This window comes from Stenella coeruleoalba (assembly GCF_951394435.1).
Source record: "Stenella coeruleoalba genome assembly, chromosome: 16".
NCBI classification, from domain to species: domain Eukaryota; kingdom Metazoa; phylum Chordata; class Mammalia; order Artiodactyla; family Delphinidae; genus Stenella; species Stenella coeruleoalba.
This window is the reverse complement of record NC_137162.1, coordinates 38,644,160-38,662,835: the sequence shown is the minus strand read 5'-3', so window position 1 is coordinate 38,662,835 and position 18,676 is coordinate 38,644,160. Positions and strand designations below refer to the sequence as shown.

At 41.6% G+C, this 18,676-nt stretch overlaps 1 protein-coding gene and 1 long non-coding RNA gene across 3 annotated transcripts in view; both read right to left on the bottom strand.

Annotated features, from left to right (window-relative positions):
- ASAH2 (N-acylsphingosine amidohydrolase 2) overlaps nucleotides 1-17,213 on the bottom strand; it is an 87,783-nt gene extending 70,570 nt beyond the window's left edge. The window contains exons 1-6 of one of the 2 annotated variants that reach the window (XM_079900924.1): nucleotides 17,154-17,213; nucleotides 14,290-14,449; nucleotides 10,984-11,162; nucleotides 9,377-9,526; nucleotides 1,437-1,613; nucleotides 38-165 (exon numbers count right to left, since the gene is read on the bottom strand). In XM_079900924.1, the coding sequence (XP_079757050.1) occupies nucleotides 38-165; nucleotides 1,437-1,613; nucleotides 9,377-9,526; nucleotides 10,984-11,162; nucleotides 14,290-14,416 (761 nt within the window). In that variant the 5' untranslated portion in view covers nucleotides 14,417-14,449; nucleotides 17,154-17,213. Of the gene's footprint in view, nucleotides 1-37; nucleotides 166-1,436; nucleotides 1,614-9,376; nucleotides 9,527-10,983; nucleotides 11,163-14,289; nucleotides 14,541-17,153 lie in introns of those variants that run through there. The other variant, XM_079900923.1, reaches the window with a different exon arrangement.
- Nucleotides 17,214-17,230: 17 nt separating this feature from the next.
- The window catches only part of LOC307175631, a 43,804-nt gene continuing 42,358 nt past the window's right edge, over nucleotides 17,231-18,676 (bottom strand). Inside the window, exons 2-3 of the long non-coding RNA XR_013824388.1 lie at nucleotides 17,413-17,539; nucleotides 17,231-17,300 (exon numbers count right to left, since the gene is read on the bottom strand). This is a non-coding gene — a long non-coding RNA (uncharacterized lncRNA). The remainder of the gene's footprint in view (nucleotides 17,301-17,412; nucleotides 17,540-18,676) is intronic.

Sequence of the window (18,676 nt, the reverse complement as noted above, 5' to 3'; positions counted from 1 at the left end):
GAAACACATGATTTTATCTAGATAATCACACCCTCACCTTGCTCTCTCTGACTGTGGATTCCGAAGGTACGAAGAAGGGCTTCGATTGATCTGTGCACCATCCACATTCCCTTTATTGATAAAGATTTTGCCTGGTTTCATATTTGCATGTGCTATCTCAATGCTCTATACGTTAAAAAAAAAAAAAAAGTAAAGTTAGAAATCCTGGTGGGCATTAAGACTTAGTTGATATAAACTGAAGAACCCTGTGGAAAATTTCTTTTGTCTCCAACTTGTCCCTGCTAAGGGATGAAAGCTGGAGAACCACAAAGCTGGTGTCATTCTGAGGGTAACAGACATGACCTTCCGGGTTGAGATGAGGAAATGCTGTGTATAGGGAACGACCTGAGTGTCTCAGGACTGCCAAGTCAGGAACTGTCTGCCATTTCAGATGGCCAAAATGGGAGACTTGACCTTACAACTCTGCATCCTCCTGCTCACACCCTCTAAGGCAGAGCTTTTCAAACTTCTTGGACTGAGAAATATAGTAATTGATACATTTTTCATCATAACTCAATACACATCAAGATATGTATCCTAAAACAAAAGTTCACAATACAAACTATACCCTGTGTGTCATGCATTATGTTATTTTCCAGTCTCTTTTAGTTCCTTTTTTAAAGCTTATCACAACGTATGAAATTGATTTCATAAAGCCATTCATAGACTGTTATTTGCTCTTTGAAAAACATTGTTGTAAAGACATTTCTTCCTTTGCCAGATGGATCCCTGGATTTGGGGGCGGCGGATGGTGGTAATTTTATGAGAACAGGTAGAGAGAGACAAAACCTGAGAGACAAAGGAATGAAGAAAACATTAGCAAGGATTCTATGAGAGAAAATAATTACCTGGAAGACAGGAGAGAGTAGTAAAAGCTACCCAAACCAGGAATGGGATAAGAGTTTGAGGGTATCAGTTCAGAGCCCCACGTCAGTCTAGAGCTGCAATAGAGGACTTGAGAAATGAGGGTGTGTGGTGTAAATTGGATCCCCTTCTATGCTCTTTGGGAAATACAAGGAAGGCTCGAAATTATTTGTAATTACTTTGAGTCCCTTGGTGGATTTCTTTTCAAGTGACTTTGTGCAGAGAACTGACTATGTGGGACCCTATAATTTATAAGGGTTATAGATACAAAATGTTTTCTGTGTCTTTGGGTGACCACATGAGGCTTACTGCCATAGAACCCTCTTCTCCCAATCAATCAGCGCCTCAGGACTAGCATCCCACAGCTCAGAACCAGAAGCTACAAGGGAGTCAAAAAGGAGAAAGGGAAGTAGGTGCTAAGACTGTGCTCAGACCGAGATCCTATAGGGACTCTCCGTATCACACCACACCACTCCTAAAACACTGTAAGCAATGCTAAAGAACATTGGGGTCCTCTGGGGTCCCTTGCCTACCTTCATGATGCCAGCAACCATGTACTCAAAAGTTCGATTGCTAAATCCTCCACTGGCAATCACAAATGTAGAGTACTGGAAATATCCTGCTGGAGCCGAGTGTGTGTGAGTACCACTCAGGATAACGTTGTCTCTTCTGTACAGGGAGCCATACTTACTCTGCAGCCTGTTCAGGACCTTTAAGAAAGGAAAACAAAACAAAACCAAACTAAGAAGAGGAATAACATAGGAGCATAGCCTGAGAAAAAGCGCTGATGAGTCTAACCACTGAGCCATATCAGTGACATCCCTGTCAAGTGACCTTTCACTCTATGCTTGAGTTTATCATCTCAGTAACAGCAACAGCAACAATAATTGCAGTCGCTAACATTTTATAGATTCTTGCTGTGTACAAGCACAATGCTAAGTATTACATACATCATGTCACTTAAAAATCTCTATAACACCACCAAGAGGTGGGTATTTTTAATCTTATCTTTTGCTGGAAACATTGACATGTACAGAAGTTAAATAATTTGCCCACAGGTCTAATAAAGAGCAGAGTCAGAGTCCATATCCAAGTCTAACTATACAACCAGTATTCTCACCTGCTCATTTCCAGACACTGTTCTAAGCACTAGGGACATATGAGGTCCCTACCCTGGAGAAGTTTTTATTCTAGTGAGGGAAAGATAAATAAATATGCGATATTATATTATACAGTGATAAACTCTATGAAGAAAAATATAGCTAGGTAAGGCAAAAGAACATGATAGGTGTTAGTGAGGAAAGATCTTCCCAAAGATGTTACCTTTCATCAGAGGCTTAACTGAAGAGAGCAAACTGGTCATGCAATACCAGGGGGGAAAGCATCTCAGGAGCAGTGCGAAGTCCTCTTTACTGTCTCACTTCCCAAAATGAAGAACTCAATATTCCCAGACACTTACACTTATTGGCCTGGGGAAGCTACCCACTGTGACCTGAGGACACCCCAGCAATCCTGTGGAGAGGCCCATGTGGAAAGGAACCATCTTGTCAGCACTAACTTGCTAGCCGTTTGGTGAACAACCATAGAAGGTGACCCTTCAGACGCAGGCAAGCTTCAAACAACCTCAGCCCCAGCCAACATCCAAGTTCAACCTCATGATACAAAAGTAATGATATGTGACTGTGGTTCTAATATGTCAGAATCAGCCAACCCAGCCATTCTAGGATTCCTAACCCACAAAAATCCTGAGCACTAATACATGATTATTGTTGTTTTAAGCCACTGAGTTTTCTGGATGACTTGCTGTACAGCAATAGATACCTAATCCAAAGAGACTCAGTAAATGTTCATTGAATTAATCAATGAACATCCAGATGAATAATTAATGTTTGGGGTGGTATAGACACATCAAGAAAACAAAAGAAAGAATTAGTGATGTTGCTGGGTAGTGGTTTTTTTTTCTGTTTTTTATTGAAGTATAGTTGACTTCAAAGGCTACATTAGTGCTGAATACCTATATCTGATTATGCTTTAATCAACTGCAACTAAAGTTTGGTATTACTGTGGTTTCTCTGTGGAAGATGCCTTGACTTCATGTCAAAAATTACTAAAATGTTCCAGCAAAAGTGTCAACCCCAGGCAACCTTCCTCAGTGTAAGATACTATCACCTAATACCAGGGACAACGGCGGAAACTCTTATGGCAGAGCTGGCAAATACTACTCATCTCATGCACTCAGTCCTATTCATGGGTGGTTGCTATCCAAAGCAGTGTGTTGAGAAGGATTCTGAATCCAAATCTGAGCTTAGCAAAAAAAGAGTGCCTTCTGGTGGGGGAGGGGGAGGCATGCAGCATCTTAGTTCCCCAGCCAGGGATCGAACCCACACCCCCTACAGTGGAAGCACAGAATCTTAACCACTAGACGGCCAGTGAAGTCCCAAAAGAGTGCCTTTTTTGATTAGCAATGCTGTCCACCTTGAGTATGGTATAGACAGTAGTATGTTGATAAACTGTTTCTCTGAAAGAAAAAAGAATAGCCCTCATTTGTATCATCTCTCAATTTCTGTGGTGCAAATACACTCACCATAGTGAATTTCAAGCTACCAAAAGTTTAACCACTAACTCACAAAGTTCCTAAGTATTTAACAATCAGCTCTCACGAGCTGGTACAAGCCAGTTCCAGCACACCAATGGTACATAAGGAAGCAGCAGCAACTGGTGTGCTATATACTGAAAATGCATCAAGACATCCATTCAACCTTTTCTATTTTAGGTGAAGAGCTCCACCACCTTCATTCTAAGTCACATGGTCATTGAATCAGGAAAGAGATCTTACAAACCATCTTCACGCCTCATTAACCTCTCCATGCCCCAAACACTGATTCCTAGGTTGCCACACCCACATGAGCAACCATGTAATACCAGGCAAATGTGGAAAGGAAATAGGATATAACTAGACCAACATTACCAGCCCACACTCTCCATCCCCATAAGGTTCCATGTTCCTTCTGTTTGATCCTAACTCCAGCCCCAACTCTTCATCACTCTTACATACTCTTTCACACAGTAAATATTACTGCTTCATGAAAAAGAAATGTCTGTAGGGAGAAGGGGAATCAATCAATGAATGGACACCATGAAAGCTTAACTAAAGTCAAAAGCTGATGTTCTGGGCTTCCCTGGTGGCGCAGTGGTTGAGAGTCCGCCTGCCGATGCAGGGGACACGGGTTCGTGCCCCGGTCTGGGAAGATCCCACATGCCGCGGAGCGGCTGGGCCCATGAGCCATGGCCACTGAGCCTGCGCGTCCTGAGCCTGTGCTCCGCAACGGGAGAGGCCACAACAGTGAAAGGCCCGCGTACCGCAAAAAAAAAAAAAAAAAAAAAAAAAGCTGATGTTCTTACAATTCTGTAACCAAGACAAGAAGGTCTTGGAAAAGAAGGAACTGCCAGTCAACTTTAGAGCTCCCTGTCCCACACATTTTTATTCCTAAAGAACTGTAGCATTAGGATTTTTAGAATTCAGTGCATTTTTTCAGGTTTACACAAGAATCAAGCTCTTGAAAACATAGAAATTATGACTCTTGAATTTTAAAACAATAGAAAAAGACTACAAACAGCTTACAGAAATCTTATCCTAAACTACAGTCTCTGATATGAAGTCAGACATGTGGGACTTCTGGGGAAAAAGAAAAAAATTAAAAACTCAGTCATGTAATAACAATACCTGCCAATAGCCATTATAAGTAGCATGTTTCCTACTTCATGAAAGGAGGGCTATTTTAACATAGAGCAAAGAAGTGACATTAATGTCTATCGCTCACTTCTTCAACTGCAGTTTCCATTCCATTTCCTACTGCTGACACTCTTGGGAACATGACATAGAAAGAGTTAGAAAAGTCATTCTGCTTTCCTGCCCTGCCTCACTGCTCAGGGATCTTCTTTAATCTTTATTCCATGCTGGAAATTTCATCAATCTCAAAGCTGAGACAGAGAATCTGACTAAAACCAGGTGTTATGCAGGGAGATCAGCTCGGTGCTTTGTGACCACCTAGAGGGGTGGGATAGGGAAGGTGGGAGGGAGGGAGACGCAAGAGGGAAGAGATATGGGAACATATGTATATGTATAACAGATTCACTGTGTTATAAAGCAGAAATTAACACACCATTGTAAAGCAATTATACTCCAATAAAGATGTAAAAAAAAAACCAGATGTTATAATAAGTTTAATGGCACTAGTTTAGTTACATTTATTTTTCACACTTTCCCCTTGGATTAACTTGGGATACGTAAGGGGGTTCATTTATAGGTCTTTCCTCTGGGTCTCAGATTGTAAGGGGAAGTAAAAATAGGAGGAGATGGTTAAATGGTGCGCAGTATTAACTTCATAGTGGTCTACAACCCAATACATTAACCTGCTATCCCCTCCACCCCAAAGTGTCTGTTTTGACTCTATTTCTACTTAATGACCTCACCATTTCCTAATCAGAACCATTTTTGATTCCTCAGAAAAACAGTATAGTGCTATGGTAATGAGCATGTGCTCTGGCAGGAAGATGTCAATGTTTGAATCCCACCTTGGACAGTTCCTAGCTGCGTACACTTGGACAAGTTACTTGGTCCTCTGCAACTCAGTTTCCCAGTCTGTCAAATGACATAATAATAGTACCTCCCTCATACAGTTGTTTGGAGGATTAAATGAATTAATATATATGAAGCACTTAGACCAATACCTGACTCGTCACAGGAACTATGTCAAGTGTTAGCTTTTATGCCAATTCATCCCCAAATCTCATTAGCATTTAATTTGACTTTTTACCACCATATAGTCTCACTGCTGTCCCATTGGTTTAAAACTTTTAGGCCAGCATTACATAGTATAGGGGAAATGGCCAGGCAAAGTTTAAATCCCTCCTGCAAGGCTAGTTTCCCTTTCTAGTTCTTTCAGCCTTTTAACACCTTGTAAAATTCCCCCATATTAAATCCCCTGTTTGAAATGCCTAGTGTGATTACTGTTTTCCCACTGGACTCTTATCAATAGAGCCTTGATATTAATTTAAGGAATCTGCCAATTTGTGTCTTCACCGCTAGCTCTAGTCTATTACAATCCACCTCGAACATCACTGTCTGATTAATCATCCTAAAGCACAGCTGTGTTTGCATCACTCCTCCACGCAAAAGTTTTCTAAGAATCCCCATCACCCACAAAATTAAAAACAGCCTGGCATCCCAGGACCCTACAAATTATGACCAACACACCTTCCAGGTACATCTCCAATTACATGCCTACATGTGTCCTAATAGAACTAATCTGTCTCTTCAAATACATCTACATTTCTCCCTTGTGCCTCTCTGTGTCCATGTTGTCCCCTCGATTTGATAGCTCTTCCTCCCCATGTCAACCATTTAAAATTCTCCCCATTCAAGTGTCACTTCCACTTTGAATTTTCCTCTAGTTTCCATTTCCTGAATCCCTGTGTTGTACTTTTAAAGTACTGTATGTCCACAAATTCTTCAATACCCCTGGCTTCAAGAGGTGAAGTATAACTTTCCCACCTGTGAGTGTGAACTAGACTTGGTGACTTGCTTCTAAGGATAGAACAGGGTGAAAGTGATGGTGTGCATCTTCTGAGCCTGGGTTATGAAAGGCACTGTGGTTTCTTCCCTGCTCTTTTTTTAAAAAATTAAAGTATAGTGGATGTACCATATTACATAAGTTACAGGCATACAATATGGTGATTCACAATTTTTAAAGGTTATGCTCCATGTATAGTTATTATAAAAGATTGGCTATATTCCGTGTTGTACAATATATCCTTGTAGCTTATTTTATACATAATAATTTATACCTCTTAATCCCCTAACCCTACATTACCCCTCCCTTCTTCCCTCTCCCCACTAGTAACCACTAATTTGTTCTCTATATCTGAGTCTGTTTCTTTTTTGTTATATTCACTAGTTTGTTCTATTTTTTAGATTCCACATACAAGTGATATCATACAGTATTTGTCTTTCTGACTTATCTCACTTAGCATAATAGCTTCCAAGTCCATCCATGTTGTTACAAATTTCATTCTTTTTTATGGCTGAGTAGTATTCCATTGTATATATGTATATACACCACAGCTTCTTTATCCATTCATCTATTGATGGACACCTAGGTTGCTTCCACATCTTGGCAGCTGTAAATAATACTGCTATGAACATGGGGGTGCATATATCTTTTCATATTAGTGTTTTCATTTTTTTCAGATATATACCCAGGAGTGGAATTTCTGGGTCATATGGTAGTTCTATTTTTAATTTTTTGAGACACCTCCATACTATTTTCCACAGTGGCTACACAAATTTACATTCCAACCAATATGTATGTGGGTTCCCACATCCTCGCCAGTGTTTGTTATTTGTGTTCTTTTTGATGATAGCCATTTTGACAGGTGTGAGGTAATATCGCAGTGTAGTTTTGACTTGCATTTCCCTGATGATCAGTGATGTTGAGCATCTTTTCATGTGCATGTCCTCTTTGGCAAAATGTCTATTCAGGTCCTCGGACCATTTTTTAATCAGGTTGTTTGTGGTTTTTTGATGTTGAATTGTATGAACTGTTTATATATTTTGGATATTCACATCTTATCGGTCATATCATTTGCAAATATTTCCACTGACAAAACGAAAAGACAACCTACTGAGTGGGCGAAAATCCCTGCTCTTTCCTTTAAGTTACACACTATAAGGGACGCCAGCCGCTCTGTCATGAGGATATGGACAGTGGGGGAACTGTCAGTAGCCACATGAGTGAATCACCTTAGAAGTGGATCTTTTAGCCCTAGTCAAACCTTCAGATGACTGCAGCCTTTGCCAGCATCTCGACTGCAAGCTACCCTAAGTCATAACCACCTAGCTAAGCCAGTTCTGAATTCCTCACCAACAGAAGTGTGAGATAAAACAACAAATATTAATTAAGTCCCTATTTCGGGGGGGGCTATTTATTACTCATGAATAGATAACTAATATATCACTGTCCTTTATTCCAGTAAATTACAGTTATTTGCGTATTTCTGGTACAGTCCTTCCTCCAATCCCCTAACTAGGTACTGAGCTCATAGGAACATGTGTTATGACTCACTTAGCTGTGTGCCCCTGAAGTGCCTAACAAAGTGTCTTACAAAAAGCAGGTGATCAATGCTCTCCAAGATAACAGAATGACCTCACTTTTAAGAATGTAGGCGCTGGTGTCAGGCATATATGTGTTCAGAAACCAGCTCTACCTTCTTCTAACTGTGTGAACTTGGGAAAGTTACTTAATCTTCTCTAAGACTCAGTCTCCTTACCTGCAAAATGGGGATAACAACAGGCTGACCTCACAGTTTTGTTGTCAGTATAGGTGAGGGGCAAGTACTTAATCCTCTGCTCCTTATGTTTCCATAGATGGGAGAGACTTACATTCTACTCCTCGTGAGGGGGTGACATTAGAGAAATGCTTTTAGGCCCTCTCATCATCCCTCTCCCTGGCCCCTTCACACCGCAGGAGGAGAAAGTGTTTATTTGGTGAGGTTGATAGAACATGACACTGAATAATGGACATTTAATGGTCATTATTCTAGATGTTCCAGACTCTCCTCTTTCTCACATTTGTAAGTGTGTGAGCAGATACTAAGAATACACTTTCTTTCTGTGACCTGATCCCTGCAGAAAATATAACCAGATCAGGGTCTAGAAATTGGCTGAGAGAGAGACACCTGGAAGTCCATGTGTCTATAACTATTTCTCTCTCCCTCCCCACTCGCTCTCTGCATCTTACAAGCTGCCTGTCCAGGACCTCCTATGCACCTTTCTGCTAAGCTCAACTTTCCCCACAGGTGGGTTACATGGTCAAAATTGGCAGAAAAAATCATAGAAAAGCCTGCCATATTCTACAAAACAGTTTAGAGTTTAAGAGTGCTAATGTTGTATTCTTTTAAAATTTTATTATGGAAAAGTTTAAACATGTACAAAAATCATCAGAATAGTATAATGAAACCCCCATGTGCCTTTCACCCAACTTCAGCAATTTACGGCCAACCTCATTTCAGAGTTGCTTTTTAATTCTCTTTAATTCCTTGCATCTATTCTTAATTGTCTAAAAACTCGAGGGGAGGGTTAGTGATTAATTGGCACTCTCAGACTTCTAACAAGGAGGATTACAAAAGCGTGTATGTGAAAGTCACTGGGACATAATAAGCTTGCAAAAAAAATAGCATTAATAATGACGGTGAGCGACCAGCAGCATGGAAAGCAGGTTCTGACCAAGATGACTTGGCGTGGAATGAGGCTCATTCCCCCCATTCGATCATCTGCTGGATTGTCAAGAGCTTCTAACCTTGAGGGTAGTAGAAACTCACTGGATGTGAAACCACGAGAGCTTAGTTACTGTCATGTTCACCTGCAGACTTTGCCTTTAAATCACGTCATCTCTTTCCCACCTCAATCACTTACCTCCAGCCTGAGTCGTTGGGACACCATGCCGATCTCAATGCTGACAAACACTACTCGACTGGACTCATCTGGTTCCGCCACGATGAACGCACGACTGTACAACCTCGTGAGGATGCCTTGTGCATTCTGGCCAGTTTTGCTGTAGCCCATCTAAAGAGGAAGAGAGAATCAGCTCCACTCCTTCTCACCCCGCTGTTACCAGAAACCAGGCACAACCACACAAGGATAGACTACTTAGGAGAGGCAAAGAAATACAATCCACACGACACTGTGGCTCCGAGTGAGACAGGATATGTGTTTTCAAGAGTAAAGCCAACATCACAAAACAGGCTTTACTCTTCTGTGCAGAAAAAGGCAAAGTAGTTGTTGGGTTGGCAGTAGCTATTCACTGGCCTGTGGGCAAGGAGGGAGCTGGTGTGACTCAGGAATTCCATCACGATGCTGGAGACCTTTCATGGCTTTTCTGTTCTTTGAAACAGGACCGTTTCTCCAGCCTATCTAAGGTACTAGAGAAGAAATCGCTCCCCAGCCATCATTCCACATTCCCAGGAATACCCTGAAGACTGGAGGCCCCTTCACTTTGGTTGTTTGGCATGTGATTTTTTTTTTTTTCCTGAAGAAAATGGTTTCCTTATGACTAAGTAATCCTTATTGAGGGTGCCTCCCCCTGGCTTTTATCATGTTGTCCCTCCCTCAGCCAAGTCAAATCAAATACACCTATCTTGAAGCCCCTCTCTCACCACGTCATGAAGCCCGCCCATAAAAGCTGCACCCGGGTCTTCAGCATGGTCCCTCTACTGCTTGTTTTACCTCTCATGTGAGTGGTCATTTAAAGTTTACATTCCAGAGTCGCTTTTCAGAACAGACAACAGGGAATAATTCCTAGAGTCTAAAGATTATTTGGTAGGAGACAGAAAAATCCCATCAGGCAACCTCCTGCTCTGGTTACCTAGCGAAGGGTGGCTAGAAATGTGTGTCTACCGTCACAGCCCGGAAGTTGCATGCCAGCAGCCCATAGCCACAACTGATCCAGAGAAGTGTTTTACTTGGCTAACACACTGTTGGCCCACATTAGATTTCCAGTTTTAACTAGAGTTGCTTCCATTTTCCAATGGAGAGACTTAAATCCTCAGATCTTCAATCCATAAATATTCTGGCTTCTCTTGAGAAAACTGTAAGGTAGGGCAGTCCTAGATCCACACCCTTACATGGGAACAATCAGCTAAAGCCATGCAACTTTCTACTTGTACCACAGTCACCACCACTTTCTATTGCCCCCCAAAAAACTGAGGATTTACTAGACATTTATCATCTTACACTGGCCTTCTTCGGTCATTTATGGTACCTGCCCATCCCCTGTAGTATTGGAGTTCGTCCACCTTGACATTTCCACTCACAAAAAAAGGCCAATTGAGTTTACAAGGGAGTTGTGGTTAAATAAAAGGTCCCCTTTTCCTCATAGTACAATATCCATGATGTCAGACAGCAGTGAAGTCAATAAAAAGTGAGAAGGAGATTATGACATAATATTTAGGAATAAATACAGGGTGCAAAATAATAAAGTTACCTGTTTCACAGTCTCCTCAAGGATCCCATGATTTACCTACCAAAATGATATCTGCTACTTGGCCCGTGCAGTCAGCTCGCCCAACACCAATATGGTAGCCACTGAAGTTCTGAAATAGAGTAGGCTCTGGGGTGCTGGGTGTTGGAGATGCCTGGATGGCTGTGGGGCCCTGGGTGGCTGGAGGGTGGGTGGCTGGAGGGATCTGGGTGGTTGGAAAACCTGAATCAAAAAATAGTAAGATATTTAAGAAACAACATTTCAGCCCATGCACTTGTCAGCATCACTTAGAACACACAGATTCGGATTCCTAAGGATGAACCTTTGTATATTCTCTTACATCTAACATACATGGTGAGAAACATCTCAGGAACATGTTTTATAGCGTAATCCCAAGGAGGATCCTTTTCACGGAGTGGAGATGTTTCAGCCTAACAGTCAAGCTCTCTGTCAAATGTCCTTCAACTTCTCCTCACAAGCCCTTCCTGTCTAACCTGTCACTCTTCATTCACTCACCCTGCACTTCTATTCCAGCCAAACGAATCAGGTGCCAGGTTCCTGGCACACAGCCCACTAAATCCAGCCTCTGGGGATCTGTGTCTACCACTCTCTCCATCCAGAGACCTTACCCCTTTCTGGTCCCTCAATCAGTCTCCTCTACCCCTTCAGAGTAGGTGCGGTTCCATCACAGCCAGATCCAGCTTAACCCCTCACCTTCAGGATGCCACCCCGGCTGTCTCTACCTGCTCTTATCCTCCTCGACCTTCTAAATCTTCTATTCTTAATGCAACCTAGATCACTCTACACCATAGTTCTGTTTATTTTAATTATTCTCATATCACCTATATGTATGCATATTAATACATATATTCTACATCAACATCACACACACACATGAATATCAAAGGATGCAGAATGGGATAGAGACTAAAAGAGCAAGTGCCAGAAACAGCCCGGGTTTGAAAACTAACTCTATCATTTACTAGCCGAACAAATAACTTAACCTGTTTTACCTCAGCTTTTCTCATCTATGAAGAAAAGTAACATAACTTTCTCATAACAAGAAGATAATAATACCCTACTTCCGAGGGTTGATTGACAATAAATATGTTAATACATATTCAAAATTTAAAACGATGGCCGGCATATAGCTTTGTTTTTTTACATATTTAGACATCTTACTTATATATTTTATTTGTTTATTTCCACCCCAGACAACAGCCAGGGGTGGCCAAGGCAACACATGTCAGTGTCACAGTGCATTAGTGGTCAGAAAGTATTTAGGCAAGAGATGAACAGAAGACTTCTTCTGGGTTCCAAAATCTTGGAGCTCAAGAAAGTTTAGAGATCACATAATCCAATCTCCTCCATTTTACGTATGAGAAAACTGAAACCCAGAGAAATGACTTAAGCAAGATTTCATGGAGAGCATATGATGAATCAGGTGCCTAACCCAGATCCTCCAACTCAGAATCTGCAGCTCTTTCATCCACATTCTAAGTGTAGTTAGAATTCATGTTTTCCCATCCCCAAGCCCACGTTTTCTACAAGACATCAAGTATTGCAAGGAAGGAATCAGGCACCTTTGCTATTGCCTCATTTGTTCCAATGTAGGAATGTAGCGCCAACCAACGCCAAATCTAGTCACATAGCCAAAGGATTCTTTTCGATCTCAGAGACTCAGATCTGTAAAGCAGTACTAAGGCTAGCACCTACCTTTATGGGAATTTGTGAGGATTAAATGAGAAATTTGCATAGACTGTTTACCATAGTGCTTGACACAAAGTAACCATTCAATAAATAGCAACTTCTACTATGAAAATAGTGACTGTAGTTATTAATTACCTCCCTGAGCCTCAGGCTCCGGATTCTCTAATTTTAAAAGAGAAAACTAAGTCCTATGCATTCTTTCATTTCTAGCAGTCTAAAACTCATTCTGCCCGCTCCCAGAAAAGAGGATCTCTGTTTCTCTGGGTCTGTGGGCAGTGAATTCAAAACATGGGGACAGGGACTTCCCTGGTGGTTCAGTGGTAAAGAATCCACCTTACAATGCAGGGGACACGGGATCGATCCCTGGTCAGGGACTTAAGATCCCATATGCCACGGGGCCACTAAGCCCACGCGCCACAACTACTGAGCTCACATGCCTCAGCTACAGCCTGCGTGCCGCAAACTACAGAGCCCAAGCACTTTGGAACCCATGCGCCACAACTAGAGAGAGAAAACCCGCACTCCACAACTAGAGAGAAGCCCGCGCACCACAACGAAGAGCCCGCACGCAGCAACGAAAGATCCTTCATGCCTCAATGAAGATCCCGCATGCCTCAATGAAGATCCTGTGTGCCACAATGAAGACCCAACACAGCCAAAAATAAATAAAATAAATAATAAATACGTCTTTAAACAAAAAAACATAGGGACAGGTAGAGAATACATTAGAAAAGAGAAGAGCCCACGAAAGAGAAAACCAAGGTGAACAATGTTGCCTCTCCTTCTCCACTGGGCCTGTGGCCAGCCCTCCCTTTACTTTGGTGAAAGCATTCAGTCCCCACCTGTCTTCCCTACTGTTTATCAGGTATATAACCTATCATCAAAGGAGAGGCTCCCATGGACGCGATATTGCCTGTAAATTTAGCCTAGGTGGTTTTCAAAAACTAAGTTAATTTCCAACATTTAAAAAAAAATCAGGAAAAAAAAAACCCCAGATGTCTAAACCGCCTCCCCCAATTTCCAGCTTCCCTTGAAAACTCAGAAGGGCTGAGTCGATGTAACATCATGACAAAAAACAGCTGGCACTCAGGAGGGCCCGTGGATCCTCTTCACCAGAGAGACACCTGTCCCCACCCTGGGCCATGCCCCCCACCCCATTTATGGAACTTGATTGGCCCTCATGCGATTTGAGTTCAAGATCCCCTTCTCTAAAGCTTTCACAGGCTAATTGACATTCAGTGGGTCTTTCCTTCTCCTTTTGCCCCCCACCCCCTAGAGAAGATGATGCCAGAAAGGAGGCAAAGAGAAAAAGAAGAGGCTCAGGGTAAAAGCTCACATTACTGGGCCTTGAAGAATCCTGAGCTGTACTTAGATCAGTGGAAAAGTGAGACAAATAAGTGCATGTCAGAATGCAGCCCTGGCTATTTGGGCCAAAGGTAAACTTGATAAAAACTGCTATCAATGCATAAAGGGCAACTACGGTAAAGGTTAGATAACCGTCCCAGGCTGCTTAAGTACACATTGAACTGCCCTGTTAGCAGCATTATCAGCAGACACTGTTTCTTGCCTTGATGTCCCCCAAAATGAAGAAATTTCCTACAGGCTGGGAATAGCATACAAGAGAACCCATGATACTTGCCTGTGTGATTTTCAGTGGTCCCACTGGTGACGAACAACAGGCTGAGAAGAGCCACCGTGATCCCTGTCATCATCACAAAGAGGAAAATCAGGAATATCTCTAATGTGGAAAAGGTACATTTGGCCATTTCTCCTGAGGAAAAGCAGAGACAGAAGAACAACTGCAGAAGAGACAGAAAAAAGACAGAATAACAAATTAAAATACACATGCTTCAAGCTGTCCGAGGCTAAGATGTCTTAGCTCTTTCATATGAATAGACTATACCAAGAATACCAAGTACAGGGCATATTTGCCACTAGGTCCATATCCCAAGCCTGTGGAAGAAAAGACCAGTCAATTACAGCACTCCTTGATGAATTCACATGGGGTTTCCAAACGCTTCTCAGCACAGTGCTCATGCTGGAAGCCACCACCCATCATTTGGCATTGGCAGCTAAGCTAAAACCTATCTGTATTCCTTGGATACATCATACTGCTTTCATTTATAGCAGTGATGCTCTCTGTACATGGGTCTAGATTGGAGCATTTCTGTCAACAGGGATAACTGATGTACCCACATGGCTTGTACTTGTGAGAAAGCTTGCTGGGGTTAGGGCTTTACTTTGTGGCCATGGACTAAGTATCTTGTCCACAAGGAGGTGAAACGGACCTTTGGCCTTTAAACTTCCTGTTATAACTTTCAATTACTACCTGAATAGAAAAGGGCATGGAAAAGGAGATTGGCATCTCTGATCTCAAGCCAGGCATTTGTAAAATTTCCCTCTTCAGTGGTCAGGAGGATCCCACACATTCTGCAAATCCCATGTTGAAGTATGAGGATAAAGACAATGGCCCTTGTGTGCTACAAAAGCAGAAAATGTCCTTACAGATTCCTTAAGATATTTTCGGAGTAGAATTCATCATAACTCAGAGGGACTACAGAAGCTGAAAACTCACATAATGTAGCATGAGAAAGGATAATATGATGGTTAAAAATTGCATTCTGAAGTCTGGTGCCAGAGTTCAAATCTCATTTCTGCCACTTACTAGGTGACCCTGGAAAATCATCCCCATCACTGAGCCTCAGTTTCCCCATCTGTAAATAGGGATGTGACAATGATGATAATTTTAGTACCTATCTCATAGAGGTTTTATAAAAATAAGACAAGATGACACAGTAATAGTTTGTTTCATGGAATGTGATAAGCGTTCAGAATGTCAGCATTTATCATTAGGTTCTAAAATAGCAAAGACTCTGTGCTCCTCAGCAGCATTAAGGAGAGTTTATATGAGTTTGTATTAAAGAATCACGGATCACAGGTGGGAACTTTAGAGTCCGTTTTCTTAACCTCAAGGAAGCTTGAGCAGTGAGATGGGATTGTGGCCCCAAGACTTGCCCCACAAATGGCTAAGATGTGGCTAAGATGCTGCTACCCCCAAGAGCTGTATATTGGCAACAAACAGATGTATTTAGTATGGCCCAATTTTTCATTTCAATGTGACTTAGTCAACAAGATAAAAGATAGAGCTTACAATTTATCTGTAAAAATAGAATCTACTTTTACAAATATGAAACTTCGGTTTTCTTTCAAAATATTTTGTAAAATATGGCAACACAGAGACAGCATTCCCACGCACCAAGAGTTTTGTAAAACTTAGTAGCTGCTGTTCCCTTTAGATGCGGCAGCCCTTCTCCAACCGGCCACTGCCCCTACCCAGTAGGCCTTATCTATCCGGTCTTCGTAGTCATTTTATTTTGCAATCCACAGACTAAAGGTTAAATATCAGTCTGGCAGCAAACACTTCAGAGGTAGGGCTGAACTGGGAGAGGACCAAGAGCCTGGAACATCTTCCCTATTTCCTAGTTTTTTGTTAGCAGGCGTTCCTCAGCCATTTATCACCAGCATGATCACCTTCACCACCATCGGTAGGGACAGCTTCAAACTTAGGGCAAAACAACTTTCACTATCAGCCCTGAGTCAGACAGCACATGTAAGATATGTCTCTGAAACTTCGATGAGTCAAAAAGGTTTACTAGTCATTAGCTATTGTTTCAGTAGCAAACTTCAAACCCTGTAGACCTAGTTCTTGCCCAAAGCTTTGGTTTCTGTGAGCCTTCCTGCCAGCTGAGACAGCTTTTGCACAAATAAGGCTATTAAAAATGGATGACTGACAGGTGGACCCTTCAACCCCAAAGCGTGTACATGCAGATGACGTATGTAAATGTGGCTATGTGGTAAGAGCCTATGTGACAGACATGATATGAAATATATGTGTATGCATGTGTGTCTGGGTTTGTTTGTTTGTTAGTTTTTTGCTGGTTTTGCTCTGCTGAACTAGCTGTCACCACTGGCCTTTTACACAAGTCAACAATGGCACTCGATTTAACATTAGCATTTCCACCTCTTACTTGGATTACAACCACATACCTCGTGTATTTCACCACTCTATTTAGTTGCCAGAATTACCACCAGCATATTACCATTCTTTTTGAAACCATTAGCACTATTTCTCATAAATGACTAGAATCTGAATTTAAACATGAAAGCAAATGCCTTATATCTCCCTTCAGAAGGCAAATGTACCTTGGAGAGCTGAACCAATGATTACATTTTAAAGGACTGTACATATTTAAATAGTTCCCACTTAATCTAGCATAATCCTGCAAGGTCAACAGTGAGGTTCTAATGACACCGTAACAAGCCACTTGTTAGATCTTTACCACCCTGAGGTCCCCCATTTTTCAAGACTGTGACAGTAAAAAGTAATATTTTGGCAAAATGGGTTTCCAAATCTAAGCAAATGAGGTTTCATCAAGATCTCTGAGACAATGGGGTGATTCAAGATCCCTCCCTCCTTCTCCAAGATAATACAGGCATTCTTACCTGATTCAACCACTCAGGAGAACTTGTGTATCCTGGTAAAGCAAATGATGGTCCAGAATCGTGTCCCCCTTCCTCTGGTCCAGAATCGTGTCCCCCTTCCTCTGGAACACTGCTTGGCTGGGATTTCTTAGCACTTCCTGAAACCTACTGAGGAAAGATTTTCACAGTCATGTCCAGGAGAGTTAGAGTTCCCACGAGCATAGCTTTGTGGGTTTGGCATATGGAAGAGATTAAAGTGTACTGATAACACACGACTTACTAGCGAACTCTCCCCTGGGACAGCCTGATAGTGAGGTACTGAGTTGCAGAAGGCCTGCCAGGCTGAAGGACATTTCAGAGTTCAACACAACTCTTCCAGCACAACAAGGTCTGTGCAAAGCTCCAACCTGGATCACAAAAAAAAAAGCACCTGCTTTATTTACCCCTGGCCACTCAACCAGTGCTCAAGAGGAAGTGATAATGTATGCTGGACATTAGTGTGGGCTATGGGCCCCACTAGGCAACATTTACAATAATTTCAGAACAGAAAAGTGAACTTTTAGATTCTCATGTATAAAAAGAATGCAAAGTTTTAGATGAACTAAGAATGTGAATAATGAGTATACAAAAGGGAAGAGTGTATGCAACATTAAAAATTATATTGAAGGAAATAATATTTAGTAATTTTTTCATGTCATTAAATTAAGTTTGCAAAACATTATGATCCCATTTTTGTAAAGTATACATTATTTATATGTGTGTGATCATAAAGACTGTAAGAAAATACAGCAAAAAATGTTAAGAAGCAATTATCTGGTGATAAGATCACGGGTGAGTTTTGTTTTCATCTTTTTGATTCTTGACATTTTCTATGACAGCCACGTAGCATTTCTGTAATGAGGAAAATAAAATGTTTTAGCTTATCTCAGAGAATGTACACTGTATAACAGCATGAAGTTAAGCAATGGCCCACAGAAGACAAAGAGAGAAATAAATAGACCAAAGTCCTCCTTTTTTCCTAGTAAATCCAAACTATCCGGGAAGCAATTTAAAGAAGACCACATCGGCTGCTGAATTCCACACAGAGTTTTAAGAGAGACCAGCCCCAAAGTTCCAATGGAAATATTAAAGTACTTTCAGATAGGGCATTTAGTAACGTGTCTTAGCTACCTCTCTGCTACAAAAGAGGGGAACAGGTTAAATTATGGTATTAGACACGTTGTTTTTTCTTTTCGTGCAAATATGTTTGTTGCCTGACACCAAGAATTCTGAGACCAAATCTAGCTAACTTAAGGCAGCTGGGGAAAAAGAGAAGAAAATTCACTAGAAAGCAGCAAAAGAAGTTGAAGATGCAGAGGCTCAGGAAGGCCAGAGGTCAGCTCTGAGGGTCTACGTGGCAGGCTCTACTGAGCCATCTCTTCAGGGCTTCGTCATCAAGATGGATGCTCTCCAACTACTTTAGGTCTTTACCTTGTTCCACTCTGGATTCAGTTCCTAAAGGACAGCATTTGGGGACCTCCCTGGCAGTCCAGTGGTTAAGACTT